Source organism: Scyliorhinus canicula, chromosome 3 (genome assembly GCF_902713615.1).
Source record: "Scyliorhinus canicula chromosome 3, sScyCan1.1, whole genome shotgun sequence".
NCBI lineage: Eukaryota > Metazoa > Chordata > Chondrichthyes > Carcharhiniformes > Scyliorhinidae > Scyliorhinus > Scyliorhinus canicula.
The window spans coordinates 276,704,632-276,727,782 of record NC_052148.1 but is presented as its reverse complement, the minus strand read 5'-3'; the positions used below and the strand labels follow the sequence as shown (position 1 = coordinate 276,727,782).

At 50.5% G+C, this 23,151-nt stretch overlaps 1 protein-coding gene across 1 annotated transcript in view; it reads left to right on the top strand.

The window, feature by feature from the left end:
- LOC119963580 (diacylglycerol kinase theta) overlaps positions 1–23,151 on the top strand; it is a 199,813-nt gene that overhangs the window by 101,100 nt on the left and 75,562 nt on the right. The window contains exons 13-14 of the mRNA XM_038792910.1: positions 2,015–2,053; positions 2,843–2,958. Coding sequence (XP_038648838.1) covers positions 2,015–2,053; positions 2,843–2,958 — 155 coding nt within the window. The remainder of the gene's footprint in view (positions 1–2,014; positions 2,054–2,842; positions 2,959–23,151) is intronic.

Sequence of the window (23,151 nt, the reverse complement as noted above, 5' to 3'; positions counted from 1 at the left end):
CAGCATGGCGGTGCAGTGGTTAGCACTGCTGCCTCACAACGTCGTGGTACCAGGTTCGATCTCGGCTCTGGGTCAGTATCCCTGTGGAGTTTGCACATTCTCCCCGTGTCTGCGTGGGTTTCGGCCCCACAACCCAAAGATGTGCAGGGCAGGTGGATTGGCCACGCTAAATTGCCCCTAGATTGGAAAAAATGAATTGGGTACTCTAAATTTATTTCTAAAAAAATAATGATTACTGGGTTTATTTCCTGGTTAATCTCAATCTTTAATAAACTAATTTATGTAGAACTACTCTGTTGGCATCCTAGCTATTCAGTTTTAAGAGGTCTCATTGCTGGACACCCCCTCAAGGGCAATTAGGGATGGGCAATAAATGCTAGCACAGCCAGCAAAACCCACGTTCCATCAGTGAGTTTAAAAAAAAGCAGGGCTCTAGAGGTTGAATGGCTACTCCTAATAGGTATGTTTGTAAGTCATTCTGAAATGTGCTGGGCATTTAATTATCTTGCAAACAGAGAGTGGAACCATGGCTGGAGTCCTGTTTACTTTGTGAATCAGAGTTTACTGTGAGTGGGTTTTGTGGTGTGAAATTGCCCCAACATGAATGTGTAATCAGTAACCTGTTTTACACTGTACATGATTCTAGAATCTTTCCCATTGTCAACTTGCCTATTATCTCATTCTATCCTGGTGCTTTTTGAGGTATTGAAATATCGTAATGATGTTGTGATAATTGTAATAAGAAGCGGCAATCTTCAGACATGCTAATCAAGAAAACACAGAAACAATTGTGAACATTCAGTCTTTGTCCTCTTGCCTCTGAGAAGTTGTGTTTCACAGAGACACCTGAGGGTTCCAATGCTTCTCAATGATAGTGAAGACCCATGTTGTTTCATGATTCCAATTTGTTGCTCAGAAGTTATTTGATCTTTCTAACTTCTAAGATTACTGATAAAATCGAATCCAATTACACCTCGTCTATGCAATAATTGAAATGAATGAAAATTGCTTATTGTCACGAGTAGACTTCAATGAAGTTACTGTGAAAAGCCCCTAGTCGCCACATTCCGGCGCCTGTTTGGGGAGGCTGGTACGGAAATTGAACCGTGCTGCTGGCCTGCCATGGTCTGCTTTAAAAGCCAGCAATTTAGCCCAGTGTGCTAAACCAGCCCCTTGAATAAAGCAAGAGAAAGCCTACTAATTCTTCTACAAAGTAGAAAATATCTTATGCGGTTTATCTAGGTCGCAATTATTGAATATTTCTCCCAAATATGAATTTAGTGTCACTGTGTCCATGCAATGCAATGTGCAGAGCATGTTAATGAGGGCTGAGGCAATCACTGAAATCCGTGTTATAGTCTGCACAGTGATATAAATAACTAATGGGACATTTTCCTGTCAAATTGATAATATTGCACAATGCTGTTAAAGTAAAATTTGTACTCCCTGGTTTAATAGTCATGGTGGGATCCCCTATAGAGCACCCACACACTAACATGACATTAAATCATTTCAGCTCTTAATATTAATCCATCAAATTCCTACAGTGCAGAGGAAGGCCATTGACCCTCCGAAATAAGACCCTATCTATAACTACCCCCCCCCCCCCCCCCCCCCCCCCCCCGCATCCCCGTAACCCCACCTAACCTTTTGAAAACAAAGGGGGTCTCATCCGCACAACCTGAAAGATGTACAGGGTCAGTGGATTGGCCACGCTAAATTGCCCCTTAATTGGAAAAAATAATTGGATACTCAATTTTTAAAAAGAAATACAATTATGATTTGTTGGAACAACTTTGTAATTGCCTTAAGTTTAAGCAGCAATTTTAAAAATAATTGTAATGTTATAAATGTAGCTATTGGAAACATGTTTTTGTTAGTTGAATAATTTGAGACTCACATCATTGCCACAGATGTGTTTGCTTCAATCTTTTATTTGCGGTTTCTGATGTGCAATGTCTTCAACCTAGATCTATATGAAAATTAATTGAACTAAGTTTGTTTCTTTCCTCAGGGGATCTGGTATCCTTTAGTTATGTTTACATGGACCAAGGTATGTTGACATTTTGTATTAACTATCAAAAATAGCGCAGGATTAATAGAATTTGCTTCATTGAAGTTTAAATAATGAATTGCAACAGAGCTCCAGCTCAGTACTGAAAACAAACCAAAGAGAAAATGCTGGAAAATCTCAGCAAAAGAGCTAACATTTCAATGACAAAGAGTCACCTGGACTCGAAACGTTCGCTCTTTTCACTCCCTACAGAGGCTGTCAGACCTGCTGAGATTGTCCAGCATCCGCAGTAATTTGCTTCCATCCTATGGTACTTGGCACAGTTGTGAAGCTATGACTTTACATTCATTGTTTAATGACCGTGTTTGCTGCATTTGCAAAGTCAGATGTTAAGTGGGTTTGTTGAATATGCCTCTGTTTAAAAATAAAACTGGGCAGCACGGTGGCACAGTGGTTAGCACTGCTGCCAACAGCGCTGAGGACCTGAGTTCGACTCCCGACCCTGGGTCACTGTCCGTGTGGAGTTTGCACATTCTTCCCGTGTCTGCGTGGGTTTCACCCCCACAACCCAAAGATGTGCAGGGTAGGTGGATTGGCCACGCTAAATTACCCCTTAATTGGAAAAAAATAATTGGGTGCTCGAAATTTATTTTAAAAAACTGATTTTCCACCTGGCTTGTGAGCGTCGTTGGTCACCCCTGTTTGTTTGGTTTGCTTCACAAAGGAGTCGAGATGATTTAGGAGGTAGATCTGGAAGCTGGATTCCTCGGGGAAGCACTTGTACCAAATGTCAGTTGCATCCTGACCCTAACTGGCTGTTTATTTCAGGTGCTGTTGTGCTGGAAATGTCATGTTTTGCTGAAGCGGAGAGGATTTATACACGAGTTAAAGAGACTACTCTCAATGACAAACAACTCACAGCAGTTATAATCCCAGACATTGAGGTAAGGGTCTGAGAAACTTCTTATAAAGCGGTTGGGATGGAAGGCAAATGGGATGTTGCCTCCAAGACAGTTGGCTTTCCACAGAGAACAAGATTAAACTCTCAAATCCCATTGACTGTTAGATGAATTTGAACAAAGAAAAAATAGACTCTCCCTACTTATCTTTACAGAAAAACCTCCCTTTAAGGAAATGTTTCTGTCGCACCTTTCACGGCCTCAGGACATTCTAAAGTGCTTTACAGATGTAACATAATTTCAAATGTCCTTCTCAAGGGCAATTATGGATGGGCAATAAATGCTGGCTGAATATTCAATTGATTTAAAGCATGGCATCTCCAGTAGTGCAGCACTCCCTCAGTACTGACCCTCTGACAGTGCGGCACTCCCTCCGTACTGTCCCTCTGACAGTGCAGCACTCCCTCCGTACTGACCCTCTGACAGTGCAGCACTCCCTCAGTACTGACCCTCTGACAGTGCAGCGCTCCCTCAGCACTGACCCTCTGACAGTGCAGCACTCCCTCAGTACTGACCCTCTGACAGTGCGGCACTCCCTCAGTACTGACCCTCTGACAGTGCAGCGCTCCCTCAGTACTGACTCTCTGACAGTGCGGTACTCCCTCAGTACTGACCCTCTGACAGTGCGGCAGTCCCTCAGTACTGACCCTCTGACAGTGCGGCACTCCCTCAGTACTGACCCTCTGACAGTGCGGCACTCCCTCAGTACTGACCCTCTGACAGTGCAGCACTCCCTCAGTACTGACCCTCTGACAGTGCAGCACTCCCTCAGTACTGACCCTCTGACAGTGCGGCACTCCCTCAGTACTGACCCTCTGACAGTGCAGCACTCCCTCCGTACTGACCCTCTGACAGTGCGGCACTCCCTCCGTACTGACCCTCTGACAGTGCAGCACTCCCTCAGTACTGACCCTCTGACAGTGCGGCACTCCCTCAGTACTGACCCTCTGACAGTGCGGCACTCCCTCAGTACTGACTCTCTGACAGTGCGGCACTCCCTCAGTACTGACCCTCTGACAGTGCAGCACTCCCTCAGTACTGACCCTCTGACAGTGCAGCACTCCCTCAGTACTGACCCTCTGACAGTGCAGCACTCCCTCAGTACTGACCCTCTGACAGTGCGGCACTCCCTCAGTACTGACCCTCTGACAGTGCAGCACTCCCTCAGTACTGACCCTCTGACAGTGCGGCTCTCCCTCAGCACTGACCCTCTGACAGTGCGGCTCTCCCTCAGTACTGACCCTCTGACAGTGCGGCACTCCCTCAGTACTGACCCTCTGACAGTGCGGCTCTCCCTCAGCACTGACCCTCTGACAGTGCGGCACTCCCTCAGTACTGACCCTCTGACAGTGCGGTACTCCCTCAGTACTGACCCTCTGACAGTGCGGCACTCCCTCGGTACTGACCCTCTGACAGTGCAGCACTCCCTCAGTACTGACCCTCTGACAGTGCAGCACTCCCTCAGTACTGACCCTCTGACAGTGCGGCACTCCCTCAGTACTGACCCTCTGACAGTGCAGCACTCCCTCAGTACTGACCCTCTGACAGTGCAGCACTCCCTCAGTACTGACCCTCTGACAGTGCAGCTCCCTCAGTACTGACCCTCTGACAGTGCAGCACTCCCTCAGTACTGACCCTCTGACAGTGCAGCACTCCCTCAGTACTGACCCTCTGACAGTGCGGCACTCCCTCAGTACTGACCCTCTGACAGTGCAGCACTCCCTCAGTACTGACCCTCTGACAGTGCAGCACTCCCTCAGTACTGACCCTCTGACAGTGCGGCACTCCCTCAGTACTGACCCTCTGACAGTGCGGCACTCCCTCAGTACTGACCCTCTGACAGTGCAGCACTCCCTCAGTACTGACCCTCTGACAGTGCAGCACTCCCTCAGTACTGACCCTCTGACAGTGCAGCACACCCTCAGTACTGACCCTCTGACAGTGCAGCTCTCCCTCAGTACTGACCCTCTGCCAGTGCGGCACTCCCTCAGTACTGACCCTCTGACAGTGCGGCACTCCCTCAGTACTGACCCTCTGACAGTGCAGCACTCCCTCAGTACTGACCCTCTAACAGTGCAGCACACCCTCAGTACTGACCCTCTGACAGTGCGGCACTCCCTCAGTACTGACCCTCTGACAGTGCGGCACTCCCTCAGTACTGACCCTCTGACAGTGCGGCACTCCCTCAGTACTGACCATCTGACAGTGCGGCACTCCCTCAGTACTGACCCTCTGACAGTGCAGCACTCCTTCAGTACTGACCATCTGACAGTGCAGCACTCCCTCAGCACTGACCCTCTGACAGTGCAGCACTCCCTCAGTACTGACCCTCTGACAGTGCAGCACTCCCTCAGTACTGTCCCTCTGACAGTGCAGCACTCCCTCAGCACTGACCCTCTGACAGTGTGGCACTCCCTCAGTACTGACCCTCTGACAGTGCAGCACTCCCTCAGTACTGTCCCTCTGTCAGTGCAGCACTCCCTCCGTACTGACCCTCTGACAGTGCAGCACTCCCTCAGTACTGACCCTCTGACAGTGCAGCACTCCCTCCGTACTGACCCTCTGACAGTGCGGCACTCCCTCAGTACTGACCCTCTGACAGTGCAGCACTCCCTCAGTACTGACCCTCTGACAGTGCAGCACTCCCTCAGTACTGACTCTCTGACAGTGCTGCACTCTCAGTACTGACCCTCTGACAGTGCGGCACTCCCTCAGTACTGACCTGGCAGTGCAGCACTCCCTCAGTACTGACTCTCTGACAGTGCAGCACTCCCTCAATACTGACCCTTTGACAGTGCAGCACTCCCTCGGTCCTGACTTTCTGACCGAGCAGCACTTCCTCTGTACTGACCCTCTGACAGTGCAGCACTCCCTCAGTACTGACCCTCTGACAGTGCAGCACTCCCTCAGTACTGACCCTCGGTCAGTGCATCACTCCCTCAGCACTGACCCTCTGGCAGTGCGGCACTCCCTCAGTACTGACCCTCTGGCAGTGCGGCACTCCCTCAGCACTGACCCTCTGACAGTGCGGCACTCCCTCAGTACTGACCCTCCGGCAGTGTGGCACTCCCTCAGTACTGACCCTCTGACAGTGCGGCACGCCCTCAGTACTGACCCTCTGACAGTGCGGCACTCCCTCAGTACTGACCCTCTGACAGTGCGGCACTCCCTCAGTACTGACCCTCTGACAGTGCGGCACTCCCTCAGTACTGACCCTCTGGCAGTGCGGCACTCCCTCAGTGCTGACCCTCTGGCAGTGCAGCACTCCCTCAGTACTGACCCTCTGACAGTGCAGCACAGCACTGTCTTCAGGTGACTGAGAATAGCCAATGTTGTTCCTTTGTTTAAGAAGGGTAGCGAGGATAATCCAGGGAATTACAGGCCGGTGAGCCTTACGTCAGTTTTAGGGAAATTACTGGAGAGAATTATTCGAGACAGGATCTACTCCCATTTGGAAGCAAATGGATATAATAACGAGAGGCAGCACGGTTTTGTGAAGGGGAGGTCGTATCTCACTAACTTTATCGAGTTTTTCGAGGAGGTGACAAAGATGATTGATGCAGGTAGGGCAGTGGATGTTGTCTGTATGGACTTCAGTAAGGCCTTTGACAAGGTCCCTCATGGTAGACTGGTACAAAAGGTGAAGTCACACGGGATCAGGGATGAGCTGGCAAGTTGGATACAGAACTGGCTAGGTCATAGAAGGCAGAGAGTAGCAATGGAAGGGTGCTTTCTGATTGGAGGGCTGTGACCAGCGGTATTCCGCAGGGATCAGTGCTGGGACCTTTGCTGTTCGTAGTATATATAAATGATGTGGAGGAAAATGTAACTGGTCTGATTAGTAAGTTTGTGGATGACACAAAGGTTGGTGGAATTGCGGATAGCGATGAGGACTGTCAGAGAATACAGCAGGATTTAGATCGTTTGGAGACTTGGGCGGAGAGATGGCAGATGGAGTTTAATCCGGACAAATGTGAGGTAATGCATTTTGGAAGGTCTAATGCAGGTAGGAAATATACAATGAATGGTAGAACCCTCAAGAGTATTGACAGTCAGAGAGATCTAGGTGTACAGGTCCACAGGTCACTGAAAGGGGCAACTCAAGTGGAGAAGGTAGTCAGGAAGGCATACGGCATGCTTGCCTTCATTGGTAGGTAAAAAAATTGGAGCTGTATAGAACCTTAGTTAGGCTACACTTGGAGTATAGTGTTCAATTCTAGTCGCCACACAACCAGAAGGATGTGGAGGCTTTAGAGAGGGTGCAGAAGAGATTTACCAGGATGTTGCCTGGTATGGAGAGCATTCGCTATGAGGAGCAGTTGAATAAACTCGGTTTGTTCTCACTGGAACGACGGAGGTTGAGGGGCGACCTGATAGAAGTCTACAAAATTATGAGGGGCATAGACAGAGTGGATAGTCAGAGACATTTTCCCAGGGTAGAGGGGTCAATTACTAGGGGCCATAGGTTTAAGGTGTGAGGGGCAAGGTTTAGAGGAGATGTATGAGGCAAGTTTTTTACACAGAGGGTAGTGGGTGACTGAAACTCGCTGCCGGAGGAGGTGGTGGAAGCAGGGACAACAGTGACATTTAAGGGGCATCTTGACAAATACATGAATAGGATGGGAATAGAGGGATACGGACCCCGGGAGTGTAGCAGATTTTAGTTTAGACGGGCAGCATGGTCGACACAGGCTTGCAGGGCTGAACGGCCTGTTCCTGTGCTGTATCTTTCTTTGTTCTTTGTGTGCGACCACAACCCACGGATTATCCCCGGGGGTGTACACGTTTCCCCTGGGAGTGTTCACGTTTTCCCGCAAGTGTGCACACATCCCCACGAGTGTGCACGCTTCCCCGGCAGTGTGCACGCTTCCCCGGCAGTGTGCACGCTTCCCCGGCAGTGTGCACACTTCCCCGGCAGTGTGCACACTTCCCCACGAGTATGCACGCTTCCCCGGCAGTGTGCACGCTTCCCCGGCAGTGTGCACGCTTCCCCGGCAGTGTGCACACTTCCCCGGCAGTGTGCACGCTTCCCCGGGAGTGTTGTTGCACGTTTACTATGGGTGTAATACGTGTTTATTGGAGTGTATTAACACGCCTCCGTTTAAAGGCCGTGTGCTTAACACTACTAGGCTCTATGTATGTATTTTCAGCTCAGGAGTCGCCAGATGCCGTATAGACACCTCACAAATATTCCAAGGTCAGGTTCAAAGTAATAAAACGATACACCGATTAGTAAGTTCCAAACAATCAATATTTATTATACAATTATAATAAATACGCATGCACACGCTAAGGGACTAAGCTATGACTAAACTAAGCGATCAGAATACTTAACTAAACAGGAACAGGCAAGGTCAGGGAGCGAGGCCTTCGTTCCGATCTTGGTCTGCAACCTTCAGAGAGCGTGCTGATCACTGGGGGTCTAGAGGGCCTGGTTCGCGTAGCGAGCGTCGTATTGGCACTTACGGTTCGGCGGCTGGTGCTCAACGGCTGGAGTCAGGATACAGGTTGGAGTTCTTGGTCAAAGCCGGAGCACGAAACAACAGACAGGACCATGTGTGGGGGTCTATCTTTTATAGGGGTCCCCAATGTCCGTGCCTTTTCGGGGCGGGCTTTACCTTCAGGTATCGATTGGATCACTCCCAATCGATATCTTTTGAATTCCTCCAATGTGAGGGTCTTTCTTGATGGCGGGGGCGGTTTCTATAGTGGATACTTCTGGTGCCGCTCTGTCTGGACATCCACTTAAAGTATCTTATTCAAACCCAAATGTTGCCATTGTGTGTGCCTAGATCTGGACTGCCTCATTAGTATGCAAAGCGTTTTGCTATTATCACCTTTGGTTTGAGATCTTCCACCTGGCCAGAAACTAGTTTTGCTGCTTGCAAAATGCTAATGAGTCTTTGCAGACTGCTGCCTTGGCTAAACTGCTTTTTCCCTGCAGTCTTAGCGATTCTCCATCTTGTTAGCCCAGTGTCCATTTTAGGTGGCTACATTCCCTCCTTGTGATCCTCACAATCAAAAATATTGTGAAGGATCACCTATGCACGTTGCTTCGAGTGCTTCTGGGTGCCTTGTTTGTGTTCCCTGACCTCGGCAAGCTCCTGAGCGTCTACTCTGTCCTTAACTATGGGAAGAAAAATTTTACCTGACATCTCTACTTGGCGCTATGTCAAAGGGGACATGCATTACCAAAAACCGGGAACCTCTACCTATCACAACTATCCTTATCTTACCTTAAACATTTCATTACAGACTAAACCTCATCCATTCATACCACATCACATAACATTTAAGAGCAATAAGTAGGCTTCCATCATCTTCTCTTCGTTCTCCTTTTTCTTCCTCCTGTATGGCCGATCCTTGCTGTGATCCCTGTTTCGTCCTTCGAAAGCTATGGGATCAAGCACAGTATCTGTCAATACAGCTTAATATCCGTACTTGTTAGTGTATCTGTCTTTCAATTCCAATTGACCCATTAAAAATGACTGGCCAAGTCACACCCTGTGACTCCCCTCATTTTTTTTTTTTCAAAAGCGAATTTAATGAACACAATACACCTAACAACTCTCCTCCTGCGAGCCGTCTCGCAGGCTTTGCTCATTTACCATCCGAATGTTCCTGGATGTAAATAGCATGTGGGATGGCGGCCTAAGGGCTGCCTAACGAAAAATGAAACAAATTGGAAACAAAAGGTCGAATGGGTTGCGTATGGGCCGCTACGGGTACGATTTGAATGGGATCCCCGGGTAGGGCGTGCTGTGCCATACCCGAGCTTGGCTGACCAAAGTGGGTTCTCAGACAGGGTGGGTCCTCAGTGCCGTTTGTCCACTGCCTGAGTAACCTGGAGTAAACGGGCAAGAATGTGTTTACCGTGGATTTGCAGCCTCTATTCGCCTAATAGAGGGGCACCTAAAAACAATGGAGGAGCCAAGATGCTCCTTCATCTGAAAACAGGGAACAAGTCGTGAACCGTGTCGGTTCACCAGAGGATACAACTGAAGTTCTCAGAGGTATCTGCGGACAAGCTAACGTGCGTGCGAGGTGGTCACAATCTTTTCAGCTGAAAAGATCTGCAATCAATCCCTTAACATATTAACAAGAAAAACATAAACTGACAAACAAACATGCGTGCAGGTTCCATCAGAAAGGACATCGCTTCCCTCAAGCGGTTCCTATTTTACATCATCTGGACACCTCACTTTTCCTCTGTCTCTGTGAACAGGGTCACAAAGGGGTTGCCGTATCGGGATTCAGACACCGTGTCGTCCTGCTCTCCCGGATCCCACACCCTTGTGTGGATCAGGCATGATATCTTTGAATTGTGTGACTGGGGGTCACTTTCGTCATTGCGGACAAGTCTGTACGAATTGTCCCTGTGCCAGAGTGTTGGGTCCAAAAGTGACTGGGTATAGTCGAGGTCGTCGGGGTCGGGTGGTGGGTCTGGGTTTTTAATGTAAGTGATTTCCATGGGGTCACTGTAGTCGGGGTCATTGTCGCTGCAATGTGGGCTGTAGTGTGGTGTGCTGTGGCTGTCCTCAGAGTCAGTGTCTGTATCGCTGTCTCTGCTGCGGCAGCTTGTGGGCGTTTCGGGGCGTGGTCTGTCATGGTCAGTGGGCGGAGTCGTGGGCGAGTCCGATGAAGAACTGGTCTGTGAGGGGGATGGTGGAAACGTGTCTCTAGTGGGTGGGGTGAGGTGTTCTGCTGCGTCTAGCAGGACATGGTGTGCATGGTTGGCCTGTGTTCCATATGCCTTTAACTGGTTGATATGGAACCACGCGGTCTTACCATTAGGATATTTTATCCTATAAACTGAGGGGCTAATTTTATCCGAAATTGAGTATGGGCCGGAATATTTTGGTGCCAAAAAACTGCTGGGGTTGTATACAGATAGCATTACCTGTTGCCCAACCTGGAATTCTGTGGGGTGTACGGTCTTGTTAAAACATGCTGTGCTTTGTCTACGGCGTTTCCCTAGCTGAACTGCGGCTGCGATCTGTGCAGACCTCACAGTCTCAACCAGGTCTTTAACCGTCTTTTCGTGTGTGAGGGCCGTCACTTCGGGGCTAGTCATGTCCAGTCCTAAAAGGAATTCTGTACCTTTCATAGGGCGTCCGGTCATGAGTGTGTGTGGTGTGTATCCTGTGGAAGTTGAAACTGTATTTCTGATGAACATGAGTGCAAATGGGAGCACTGAATCCCATGTGGAGTTGTTCTCTTGAACCATTTTTCGAAGTGTGGATTTTAGGGTCCGATTCATGCGCTCTACAATCCCGCTGGACTGTGGGTGATACGCAATATGAAAATTTTGTTTAATGCCAAATATTGTCAGGACGTTCTTCATGACCCGTCCTGTGAAGTGAGATCCCTGGTCCGAATCAATGCTTCGGGGTAAACCCCATCTCGTGAAGATGTGGTGGGTCAGGATCTTTGCAGCTGTCTTAGCTGTATTTGTTCTAGAGGGGAATGCCTCTACCCATTTGGTAAAGGTATCGATGACCACCAGAACGTATTTATAGCCATTCCTACAAGGGGGCAATGGTCCTATAAAGTCGATCTGGAGGTTTGTCCAGGGGCCATTAACTGGTCGAGTATGCCGAAGTTGTGCCTTTTTAGAATACCTCTCCGGGTTATTCTGGGCGCAAATAAGGCAATTCTCGATGTAGTGACTTAACATCAGTCCTTAGGTTAGGCCACCAACAGAGCTGCCTGAGGTGCCTCGTGGTTGCGTCGATCCCTTGATGCCCGTGTCCATCATGGAACAAAGCAATCATTTCATTCCTGTCCTGCTGCGGGACCACATAAAGCTGATCCTTTATGATCACACCCTCATGTGTGGTCAGTGCGTGTCTGAATTTGTCATACTGTGGCACAAAGTTGCCTTTGAAAATCTCCCTGAGATCCTCATCCTGCCTCTGTGCCTCTACTAGATCTTTAATATCGGTCTGTGAGACTTGAACTGCGCTCACAGGGGCGCTAGCTGGTGCGCTAGCTGGGGGTGTCCACAAGTGTCCTCGCCTGGAACCTGCCTTAGCCAGTGCGTCGGCTTTTACATTCCCAGGGGGGGATGACCTATGGTGGCTTCTTACTTTGATAATGCCGAAGGTCCTGTCCTTCGCTTTCTCTAAAATGTGTTGGAGTAAAGGGGCTGATGGAAGGGGTTTCCCATCTGCGGAGACAAAACCTCGTGTCCTCCACAGGGGCAGAAAATCTGTTAAACTATTACAGACATATAAACTGTCCGAATATATGTCCGCTGGGCTGGGGAAAGAATCGGGGTGGTCCACTATATAAGCTATGGCCGCGAGCTCTGCTGCCTGCGCGCCTAAGTGTCCTGGTAATTTTAAAGCTATCTCTTCGAGAGCGCGCCCCTGCGCGTCCTCGACATAGATGCCGCATCCTGTGATACGCTCACCTTCTAAAACCGTGGATGAACCGTCTACGTATATCCTCAGTGGTCCACACGTGTCTGTGGGTTGGGGGCTTTGTCTTGGGTTCCCTATCTTCCTGGGGGGTGTCTTCGCTATAAAGGGTCCTGTGTTATGTAAGGGGGCTACAATTTCACATTCATGGGGCTGTCCTGGGTATTGGAGGTTGTCGGCTAAAAATGTGTGTGTGCGGGTCCGTTTTACTGTAATGTCCCGTCCTTGTAAGAGTAGTGTCCACCTAGCTGCCCTAATCTGGCTAACTGAACCGTCCTTCAGTCGACCGTCTAGGAGTAACTGTGTGGGGGTGTGCTCGGTCAAAATGGTGGTGGGGTTGTGTCCGGTAATGTAAGAAAAATATTGCACTGCCCAGAAGACAGCAAGGAGGTGCCTCTCGCAGGCTGAAAATCCTTGTTCAACTGGGTCTAACAGTCGGGAGGCATAAGCCACTGGTCTTAGCTGCTCGTGCCGTTCCTGAAGTAACACGGCCGAGAGGGTCAGATCTGTGCTCGCTACCTCTATTGCATAGGGGGAAAGTTGGTCTGGGACTTGTAGCGCGGGTGCTGCGCTAAGGGCTTTCTTTAACTCTTCCACAGCCTCTGTATGCTGCGGAAGCCATTCCCAGGGGGCTCCTTTCTTAAGGAGGTCTGAGAGTGGGGCGGCTTTTGTCGCGAATCCGTCGATGTGGTTCCGACAATAACCAACCAGTCCTAAGAACGACCGGAGGGCTGAAACATTCTGGGGAAGGGGCAATTTGACAATCGAATCAATTCTTTTGAATTCGATCTCGCGTTTGCCGTGTGTGATGACTGTTCCCAAATACATCACTTTATTTTCCAAAATCTGGGCCTTTCTTGGGTTAACTTTACAGCCAATTGAGGTTAAAAGTTCCAGGAGTTCGGCCAGAAGCGTAATGTGCTCTGCCTTTGTGTCTGTCTGCAGTAGTAGGTCGTCTACATACTGTACCAGACATTCGGGGCGGGAAAATTTTTCTAAACCATTCGCCAGCTGTCGGTGGAAAATGGAGGGGGAATTGTGGAATCCTTGTGGAAGGCATGTCCACGTATACTGTTGTGTTTTAAAAGTGAAGGCAAATTTGTACTGGCACGCCTTTGCCAATGGGATTGACCAGAAGCCATTGCTAATGTCCAAAACCGTGAAATATTTGGAGTTGAGTCCCTGCTTGAGCATGGTCTCGGGACTTGTTGCTACCGTGGGGGCTACTGCTGGGGTTACTTTATTGAGTTCCCGATAATCAATGGTCAGACGCCATGATCCGTCGGGCTTTCTCACTGGCCAAATAGGGGCATTATTGGTCGAGGCTACTGTTCTAAGCACACCTTGCTCCAATAAGCTACCTATCACTTTCTCTATTTCTCCCTCTGCTTCTAGGGGAAATCTATATTGTTTTTGTGGTCTGGGGTCAGGTCCGGTAACGTGAATTTGTCCAGTCATTCTGCCACAGTCGTGCCGGTGACTGGCAAATGCTGTCCTATGTTTGTTTAATACTGCCTTAACTTGTCTGTCCGTGTTTAGTGTAGTCAAGTCAAATGAGTATTCTCCTACTGCGCTAATCCGATTAGCGTAGTCTCCTACTGTGAGGGTAGCGGGTGCTCTGTCTGATCTTGCCATTCGCCAGACACACTGGTTAACTGGGTCGAACGACAGGCTATGGGCATTCATAAAATCTATCCCCAGTATGTGTTCTGCTGTCCGGGGAAGATTTACTAGAACAACGGGGTGTTTGGTGGAAATGTTCCCTAGCTGGATTGCTACGGGTGCTGTAATGTGTCCCTGCTGCGAGTGTCCTGTGAACCCGCTAAGTGTGATGGTGGAGGTGGTCGGCCACGTGTCTGCTTGTGCCGTGGTGGTGGAGTTAATTGTGGTGCGGGACCCTCCTGTGTCCCAAAGTAACTCTATGGGCTTCCCTCTTAACTTTGCCGTGACTACCGGTCTTCCGGATGGATCCCATAGTGTGTCACAGACCCAAGTGGGGGAGCCCGAACACCTTCAGTCCGTTCCGTCCACATTGGTCTGTCCTGACTGGATCCCTATACTATGGATCGGTTTGGCTTTATTCCTGTTCAGAGTGCCTGTCTGCTGGCCTCTCTGTGATCTCTGGGGTGCGTTACATTCCTTAGCCCAATGTCCTAACTGGCCACAGTTGTAGCATTCCTGCGACTTCTGTGGAGGGCTGCTCTTTCCTTCATTCACCCACGCGGGGTTTTGGTGCGCTCTCACTGCCTGAATGTCTGCTGCAGCCTGAGCTTCTTCTGGGGATTTCACTTTGCCTCTGCCCTGAACTGATTGCTCCCGAGCGCGGGACAATCTTTTCAGGACCCACTTCTCATTATGGGCCTCCTCTGAGGGGTCATAGCTGTTGCAAGCGCTCTGTCCTGCTTCTGTTGCATGAGAAATTATGGTGCGCGTCCATTTAACCATGTTTTCACGGTTCAAATGGGCTCTATTTAAATCGCCAAATACTGCGTTAAAATGGATCCACAGCCTTCCGGCGAATGCTGTGGGGTGCTCGGTTTTCTTCTGTCGGCACTTATTAAGTCCTTCTACGGGGTCACCTCGATTATACCCTATGGCATCTAAAATGGAGGTGTGCATTTCCTCTAGGGTGCCTCCGCCAACGTTCTGTGGGTCGGGGAGGGCTGCTACTACCGATGGGTCTAAACTCAGAACTGTGAGTTTAACCTGCTCTCTCTCGTCCAGGCCGTACATGGTTGCCTGTTGCTTTACCTTTGCGAAAAACTGGTGGGGGTCTGCGGTGGGGAGAAACGGAGTGATCTTCTCACACGCGTCCCTTAGTTGGGTTACAGTTAAGGGGGTGGTGTAAGTTATATCGGGTGCGCCTTCTGTGGTCGCTTTTCTCTGGGTGGTGACTGGATTCATTGGAACGGTAACTAGCTGATCTGTGGGGGGTTGGGGTGCTTGTCTTTTCTGCTGCGCTGCTGGCGCACATGTTCCCTGAACATAACGCTGCGCTGTCTCACTTAACTCTTTCCAGTCTGGGGCATTCTCCTCATCTAACTGCGTTCCAAAGGTGCTTTGAAACCCATTTTGCACCGAAAGCAGCGATTGCAGCTCTGCAATCTGCTTCCTGCATTTCGCGTGGTCTACAGTACTCTGTCTTTGTTCTGTGGTGGCAGCATGGAGTGCTCTCAAAGCTGCTTTAAGGTCAGAGCATTGCCTCTGCAAAGCCTCTACCTGCTTCTCTGATTCTTCTCTTATCAGGACGGCACGTTGCACGTCCTGATAGGCCTTTTCGTACTGGGTCTGGGAACTGCTGAGATGGGCTAGACAAGACTGATGTGCCCTCTTGGCATCATCTACCTCTCTACCTTTCTCTGCCAACTTCCCTCTAAGATCCATGTTTTCCTTTTCGATGTCCCTGACATCCACTTTACTCATTCTATTTCTTTCTTCTAATTCTGCCCGGAGCGTCTGAACGACCTCCTCTGTGCCTCGCAATTGTGCCAAACAGGACACAATCGCCATCGGCTTACGTGCTTTACTCATATTTTTCTTGTGAATTTGAGAGAGGTTCTCCCACCAAGTATGTCCTATACTTCCGGGACCTGTCTCCTCATTCAAACAAAACTCTTTCCAAAGGGGCCATCCCTTTCCTTGCAGATACTTGCGGAGTTCCAGCTCCCACATGGGACACTGACCTACTCGGCTACTGCTGGTCGCTGCGACCACAAACCGTTCTGGGTTCATGAGGCGTTCCATTGCCCGCATGGCCATTTTTCTCTGACTCACTTTAAATTTGGAACAGGGGGTGTTGAGGTTATGTCTCACGAAACGGGTAAGGCTTACGCTATGTTCCGTTCACAAAACTACCGAAAGTTTGTCGCAACAAAAATGCTTTCAGGTTTTCCTTACAACCCTGTTAGTACGCATGCACTAAACACACTTCCGAATTACGTTTATTCCTTTGAACACCTTGAATATTTGTGATTTTTTTCCTTTTTCTTTACCAGATTTCTAATTCAAATTTCAGGGTCCTCGACGGAGTGGGGGTACCACTTATAACCGTATCCCACCAGAGTCGCCACTAAATGTTGCACGTTTACTATGGGTGTAATACGTGTTTATTGGAGTGTATTAACACGCCTCCGTTTAAAGGCCGTGTGCTTAACACTACTAGGCTCTATGTATGTATTTTCAGCTCAGGAGTCGCCAGATGCCGTATAGACACCTCACAAATATTCCAAGGTCAGGTTCAAAGTAATAAAACGATACACCGATTAGTAAGTTCCAAACGATCAATATTTATTATACAATTATAATAAATACGCATGCACACGCTAAGGGACTAAGCTATGACTAAACTAAGCGATCAGAATACTTAACTAAACAGGAACAGGCAAGGTCAGGGAGCGAGGCCTTCGTTCCGATCTTGGTCTGCAACCTTCAGAGAGCGTGCTGGTCACTGGGGGTCTAGAGGGCCTGGTTCGCGTAGCGAGCGTCGTATTGGCACTTACGGTTCGGCGGCTGGTGCTCAACGGCTGGAGTCAGGATACAGGTTGGAGTTCTTGGTCAAAGCCGGAGCACGAAACAACAGACAGGACCATGTGTGGGGGTCTATCTTTTATAGGGGTCCCCAATGTCCGTGCCTTTTCGGGGCGGGCTTTACCTTCAGGTATCGATTGGATCACTCCCAATCGATATCTTTTGAATTCCTCCAATGTGAGGGTCTTTCTTGATGGCGGGGGCGGTTTCTATAGTGGATACTTCTGGTGCCGCTCTGTCTGGACATCCACTTAAAGTATCTTATTCAAACCCAAATGTTGCCATTGTGTGTGCCTAGATCTGGACTGCCTCATTAGTATGCAAAGCGTTTTGCTATTATCACCTTTGGTTTGAGATCTTCCACCTGGCCAGAAACTAGTTTTGCTGCTTGCAAAATGCTAATGAGTCTTTGCAGACTGCTGCCTTGGCTAAACTGCTTTTTCCCTGCAGTCTTAGCGATTCTCCATCTTGTTAGCCCAGTGTCCATTTTAGGTGGCTAACACTTCCCCACGAGTATGCACGCTTCCCCGGCAGTGTGCACGCTTCCCCGGCAGTGTGCACACTTCTCCGGCAGTGTGCACGCTTCCCCGGCAGTGTGCACGCTTCCCTGGCAGTGTGCACACTTCTCCGGCAGTGTGCACGCTTCCCTGGCAGTGTGCACACTTCTCCGGCAGTGTGCACGCTTCCCCGGCAGTGTGCACGCTTCCCCGGGAGTGTGCACACTTCTCCGGCAGTGTGCACGCTTCCCCGGCAGTGTGCACGCTTCCCCGGCAGTGTGCACGCTTCCCCGGCAGTGTGCACACTTCCCCACGAGTATGCACGCTTCCCCGGCAGTGTGCACGCTTCCCCGGCAGTGTGCACGCTTCCCCGGCAGTGTGCACGCTTCCCCGGCAGTGTGCACGCTTCCCCGGCAGTGTGCACGCTTCCCCGGCAGTGTGCACGCTTCCCCGGCAGTGTGCACTCTTCCCCACGAGTATGCACGCTTCCCCGGCAGTGCACGCTTCCCCGGCAGTGTGCACGCTTCCCCGGCAGTGTGCACGCTTCCCCGGCAGTGTGCACGCTTCCCCGGCAGTGTGCACGCTTCCCCGGCAGTGTGCACGCTTCCCCGGGAGTGTGCACGCTTCCCCGGCAGTGTGCACACTTCTCCGGCAGTGTGCACGCTTCCCCGGCAGTGTGCACGCTTCCCCGGCAGTGTGCACGCTTCCCCGGCAGTGTGCACGCTTCCCCGGCAGTGTGCACGCTTCCCCGGCAGTGTGCACGCTTCCCCGGGAGTGTGCACCCTTCTCCGGCAGTGTGCACGCTTCCCCGGCAGTGTGCACGCTTCCCCGGCAGTGTGCACGCTTCCCCGGCAGTGTGCACGCTTCCCCGGCAGTGTGCACGCTTCCCCGGCAGTGTGCACGCTTCCCCGGGAGTGTGCACGACAGACAGCTCCACCCTGGGGCAGTCAGAGATCCCCAGGCTCTCCGAAGACAACCCCATAGTGGGGCTCCGGGTTGGCATCCAGCGTCCCCTCCTCCCAGTCGTGCACTTAGGGCCCTGGGGGTCACCTTGGCACAGAGGAGCAGCTGGATTGAATGCCGACTGCCCCTGCGTCACCTGGCTCTGCCAGCCCTGGTGGTTCCCCAATATCAGCTCCATGGTGCCAACCCCTCGGCGATACTCCTCAGTGACTGGGACATGCTCCGAGGGCCTCGGCAATGCCCACCTGAGACTGGGACTTTCTGTTTGACATTAATAAAGTGTGACCGGTCATCTGGGTGGGGGCCGGTGGACCCTCACCTCTGCGCTGTACGCAGCCCAACCCGCCATCTCCAGGTCACTGACGTCTGGCACCCTGCCAGCACTCGGGGGCCCTCTCCCATCTCTTGTGGGCCAACATCTCCCGCAGGGACACAGAAAGGGCAGTGTGAGCCGCAGGCCTCGCACATCGTGGGGAGGGGGACGTGGGCAACACTGCTGGACACGGACACGATATAGTGCCTGGCGGAGGCGTTACCAGGTGCGTGGTCATCGCAGTGGGGGAGGGCAGAAGGACCAATTCCAGGGGCCGGTACCAACCTACCCGCCAGGCCGATGGAGGTCGTTGATCCTCTTGCGGCACCGTGTGCCAGTCCTCCTGATGATGCTCCCGAAGCTGCCACCTCCTCCCAAGCGGCCCTGGCTGCCCTGTGGCTGGCCCTCCCAGCCCCTCAAGGGAACAGGACATCCCAGCTGGTCACGAATCTGGCCAGGTCAGCATTCCCGAATCGTGGAGCTGGTCTGCTAGGTGACATGGCTGTGAGCTGTGGGGTTTGCTCTGCAGAATTGGTTTAAGTGCTGCTTCCCCTTGTTGGCAGTGAGCTGGTCGGTATGGCCCCGGTGAAGCAGACGGTGGGATAGTCATTTGTGGCGTGAAGCCTCTGGGGCCTCGTTAAGTGGTCCAATTAATATTTGATACCAGTGACAGCCTCGCCGGGTCGAGCTCGCGGTAGTTTCTACTCGCTACCACACTTAGAAACTTTTCCATTGAATCGCACCCGAAGTGTGGGTAAATACAGAATCACCCCACCAAATTCTCCCAAAATTACACTTGATTCAACTAAATGGAAACAAAGTCCCCGAGCGAGGGCATGTTGGATCTCGCGATGTGTTGTGAGCTGGGTAGATCCCGGGAGCTCCTTTTCAGGCGCAGTGTGGCTGTTGGATTACGCCCACAGAAATGTTTTGTTGAATCACTCCCATTGAGTTTTGGAAAGGTTGGGGTGGAATCAGTATGGGGTTGGTTCATCAAAGTACAACGTCCCTTCAGGAAGTTTCTGGCACCAAGCGATGTCCCATGTGAATTTATGACCGTGAGCCTTTTGCAAGTACTGCAAAGAAAGTTCCGGAGAATAAGTAGGGAAACAGAATTAAACTCCAGGGCTCATGTCGAAAAAAAGGATCGACACACACGTGATGTAACCTGGGCTGGAACATTCTTTCATTTTATATTTATAAAAAGTCATTTTTGTAACCCTTGTAGAATCGACTTCTCCAGATAAATGTTTCATTGTAATCCGTGTACTTTCAAATGTTTTCATTGCCTTAAATAAAAAATTGTTCAATTTAAAAAGGTCTCCGTCACGTAGGGTTCCAGCAATGTGACAGACTGTTGTGCCAACTTGTACTTCACTTCATGGGTCATTTTCAGGTTGGCAAGATCGCCCAAGGATCAATGCTGGGACCTTAACTATTTCCAATCTATATCAATGACTTGGATGAAAGCACGGAATGTGTGGTTGCTACATTTGCCAATGATGCAAAGACAGGTGGGAAAGAAAGTTGAGAAGTGGGCATGGGAGTGTGCAAAGGGACGTTGACAGGCTCAGTGAATGGACAAACATTTGGCTGATGGCGGATAATGTGGGAAAATGCGAACTTGTTTAGTTTGGCAGCTGTAACAGAAAAGCAGCAACGTGTCTAAATGGAAAGGGATTGCAGAACCGAGGTACAGAGGGATCCGAATATCCTGGTACATGAATCAGTAGATGTTAGTATGCAGACACAGCAAGTGATTGGAAGGTAAATGGGATGTTGCAGTTTGTCTCAAGGGGAATGGAATATAAAAGTGGGAAAGCCTTATTACAGTTCTGCCAGCATTTGGTGAGACCACATCTGGAGTACTCTATAACTTACTTCTGTGCGTTTAAGAAAGGCTGTAATTGGGGAGGTGGTAGTTTAGTGTGGTATAGTCACTGGGCCAGTAATCCAGAGACCCAGGGGAATGTTGTGGGGAGCCGGCTCATGACGGCAAATGGTAAAATTGGTATTCAATAAAAACCTGGAATTAAAAGTCTAATTGTCGATTGGTCTAAAATCCTTTAGGGAAGGAAATCTGCTTTATAATCTTTTTATTATTGTCACAAGTAGGCTTACATTAATACTGCAACAAAGGGCCGCACGATGGCGCAGTGGTTAGCACTGCTGCCTCATGGTGCTAAGGATCCAGGTTCGATCCTGGCTTTGGGTTACTGTCCGTGTGGAATTTGCACATTCTCCCCGTGTCTGTATGGGTCTCACTTCCACAACCCAAAGATGTGCAGAGTATGTGGGTTGGTTGGCTACGCTAAGTTGCTCCTTAATTGGAAAAATAAATTGGGTACTCTTTTTTAAAAATAAATACTGCAATGAAGTTACTGTGAAAATCACCTGGTCGCCACATTCCAGCGCCTGTTTGGGTACAGAGGGAGAATTCAGTGCTAACCACTGTGCTACCGTGCCTACATGTGATTCTAGATCCACAATAAATGGCCGAGTAAATCCAAGGACAATTAGGGATGGGCAACAAATGCTGGCCCATCGACATCCATATCCTGTAAATTAATAAAAAATAATTGCATTCGAATCCGCGCTGAGGTGAAAAGTGTTGTGTTAAGATGAAACGTTGGGCCTGAATCCGTTGGAGTTCAGAAGAATGAGGTGAGGGATCGGTGCTGACAGAATGTTTCCCAATGCAGAGAGGCTAGAACCGGAACATGGTTTAAAAATAAGGGCCTCCCATTTCAGATGGAAATGAGGAGTATTTTCTGTCAGACGGTGTTTAGTTTGGAATTCTCTTCCCCGGAGAAGGCGGGGCAATCATGAGTGTGATGAAAATGTCATTGATGAGGTAATCCAGAGGCCCAGGCTCATTGCTGGGTGAGATGGTGGAATTTCGATTCCATTAATAAACTTGGAATTGAAAGCTAGTCTCAGATCACAAAACTAAGATCGATTGTTTAAAAATCCATCTGGCAGCAAGTCACTCAGTTCAAAAGCAGTTGGGTTTGGCCTCGTCATAAATACCCACATCCTGTGGAAAAATATGCAAAAAGCATTGGGGAAATGCTCATTGAATATTCTTCGGATGAGTTAGATAGATTCTTGACTGACAAGGGAGTCAAATAGGGTGTGGACGGGGGGTGGGTGAGAGCTACCGGCCGCATTGTGCTCATACGGGGGCGGCCGTGGCCGGTAACACCAGGTGAGGCCTCCTGCAGGCTTCCTGGCAGACACTACATCTCGTGGGATCTACCCTGGCACTGCTAAGGTTCTCTGGTGGCACTGCAGGCTGACTGGAGCACTGCCAGGATGGTAATGCCACGGTGACACTGCCAAGGACCATGACTTGAGGGGGGGGGGGGCCTTGCCCATGAAAGGAGGGTGGAGGGGGGCATAGAGGGTGGGGATGTTGCCCATGGTCCCTGGCCCACCCTGCACTATCCCTGGTCACCAAGGAGCTTCTGATGGCCTGGGAGACCCACATTTGTGTGGACCAGTACTGAGCGACGGCCAACTGGGCCCTGAGAAGGACAGGTGGAGAAATTCCGACAGATCTGCCAGCCAGTCTGCAGCTGAGTTCCAGAGCTTATAGCCCAGAACGATTAGAAATCAGGAATGCTGAAGGGGCCACAAATAGCATTTATTGGGAGGAACTTTCAGCTCATCCAGGACTAATGCCGCTGCCCTCTGACCTCCCCAGAGTTAATGCCGCTGCCCTCTGACCTCCCCAGAGTTAATGCCGCTGCCCTCTGACCTCCCCAGAGTTAATGCCGCTGCCCTCTGACCTCCCCAGAGTTAATGCCGCTGCCCTCTGACCTCCCCAGAGTTAATGCCGCTGCCCTCTGACCTCCCCAGGACTAATGCCGCTGCCCTCTGACCTCCCCAGAGTTAATGCCGCTGCCCTCCGACCTCCCCAGGACTAATGCCGCTGCCCTCTGACCTCCCCAGAGTTAATGCCGCTGCCCTCTGACCTCCCCAGGACTAATGCCGCTGCCCTCCGACCTCCCCAGAGTTAATGCCGCTGCCCTCTGACCTCCCCAGGACTAATGCCGCTGCCCTCTGACCTCCCCAGAGTTAATGCCTCTGACCTCCCCAGAGTTAATGCCGCTGCCCTCTGACCTCCCCAGAGTTAATGCCGCTGCCCTCCGACCTCCCCAGAGTTAATGCCGCTGCCCTCCGACCTCCCCAGAGTTAATGCCACTGCCCTCCGACCTCCCCAGGACTAATGCCGCTGCCCTCTGACCTCCCCAGAGTTAATGCCGCTGACCTCCCCAGAGTTAATGCCGCTGCCCTCTGATCTCCCCAGAGTTAATGCCGCTGCCCTCTGACCTCCCCAGAGTTAATGCCGCTGCCCTCTGACCTCCCCAGAGTTAATGCCGCTGCCCTCTGACCTCCCCAGAGTTAATGCCGCTGCCCTCTGACCTCCCCAGAGTTAATGCCGCTGCCCTCT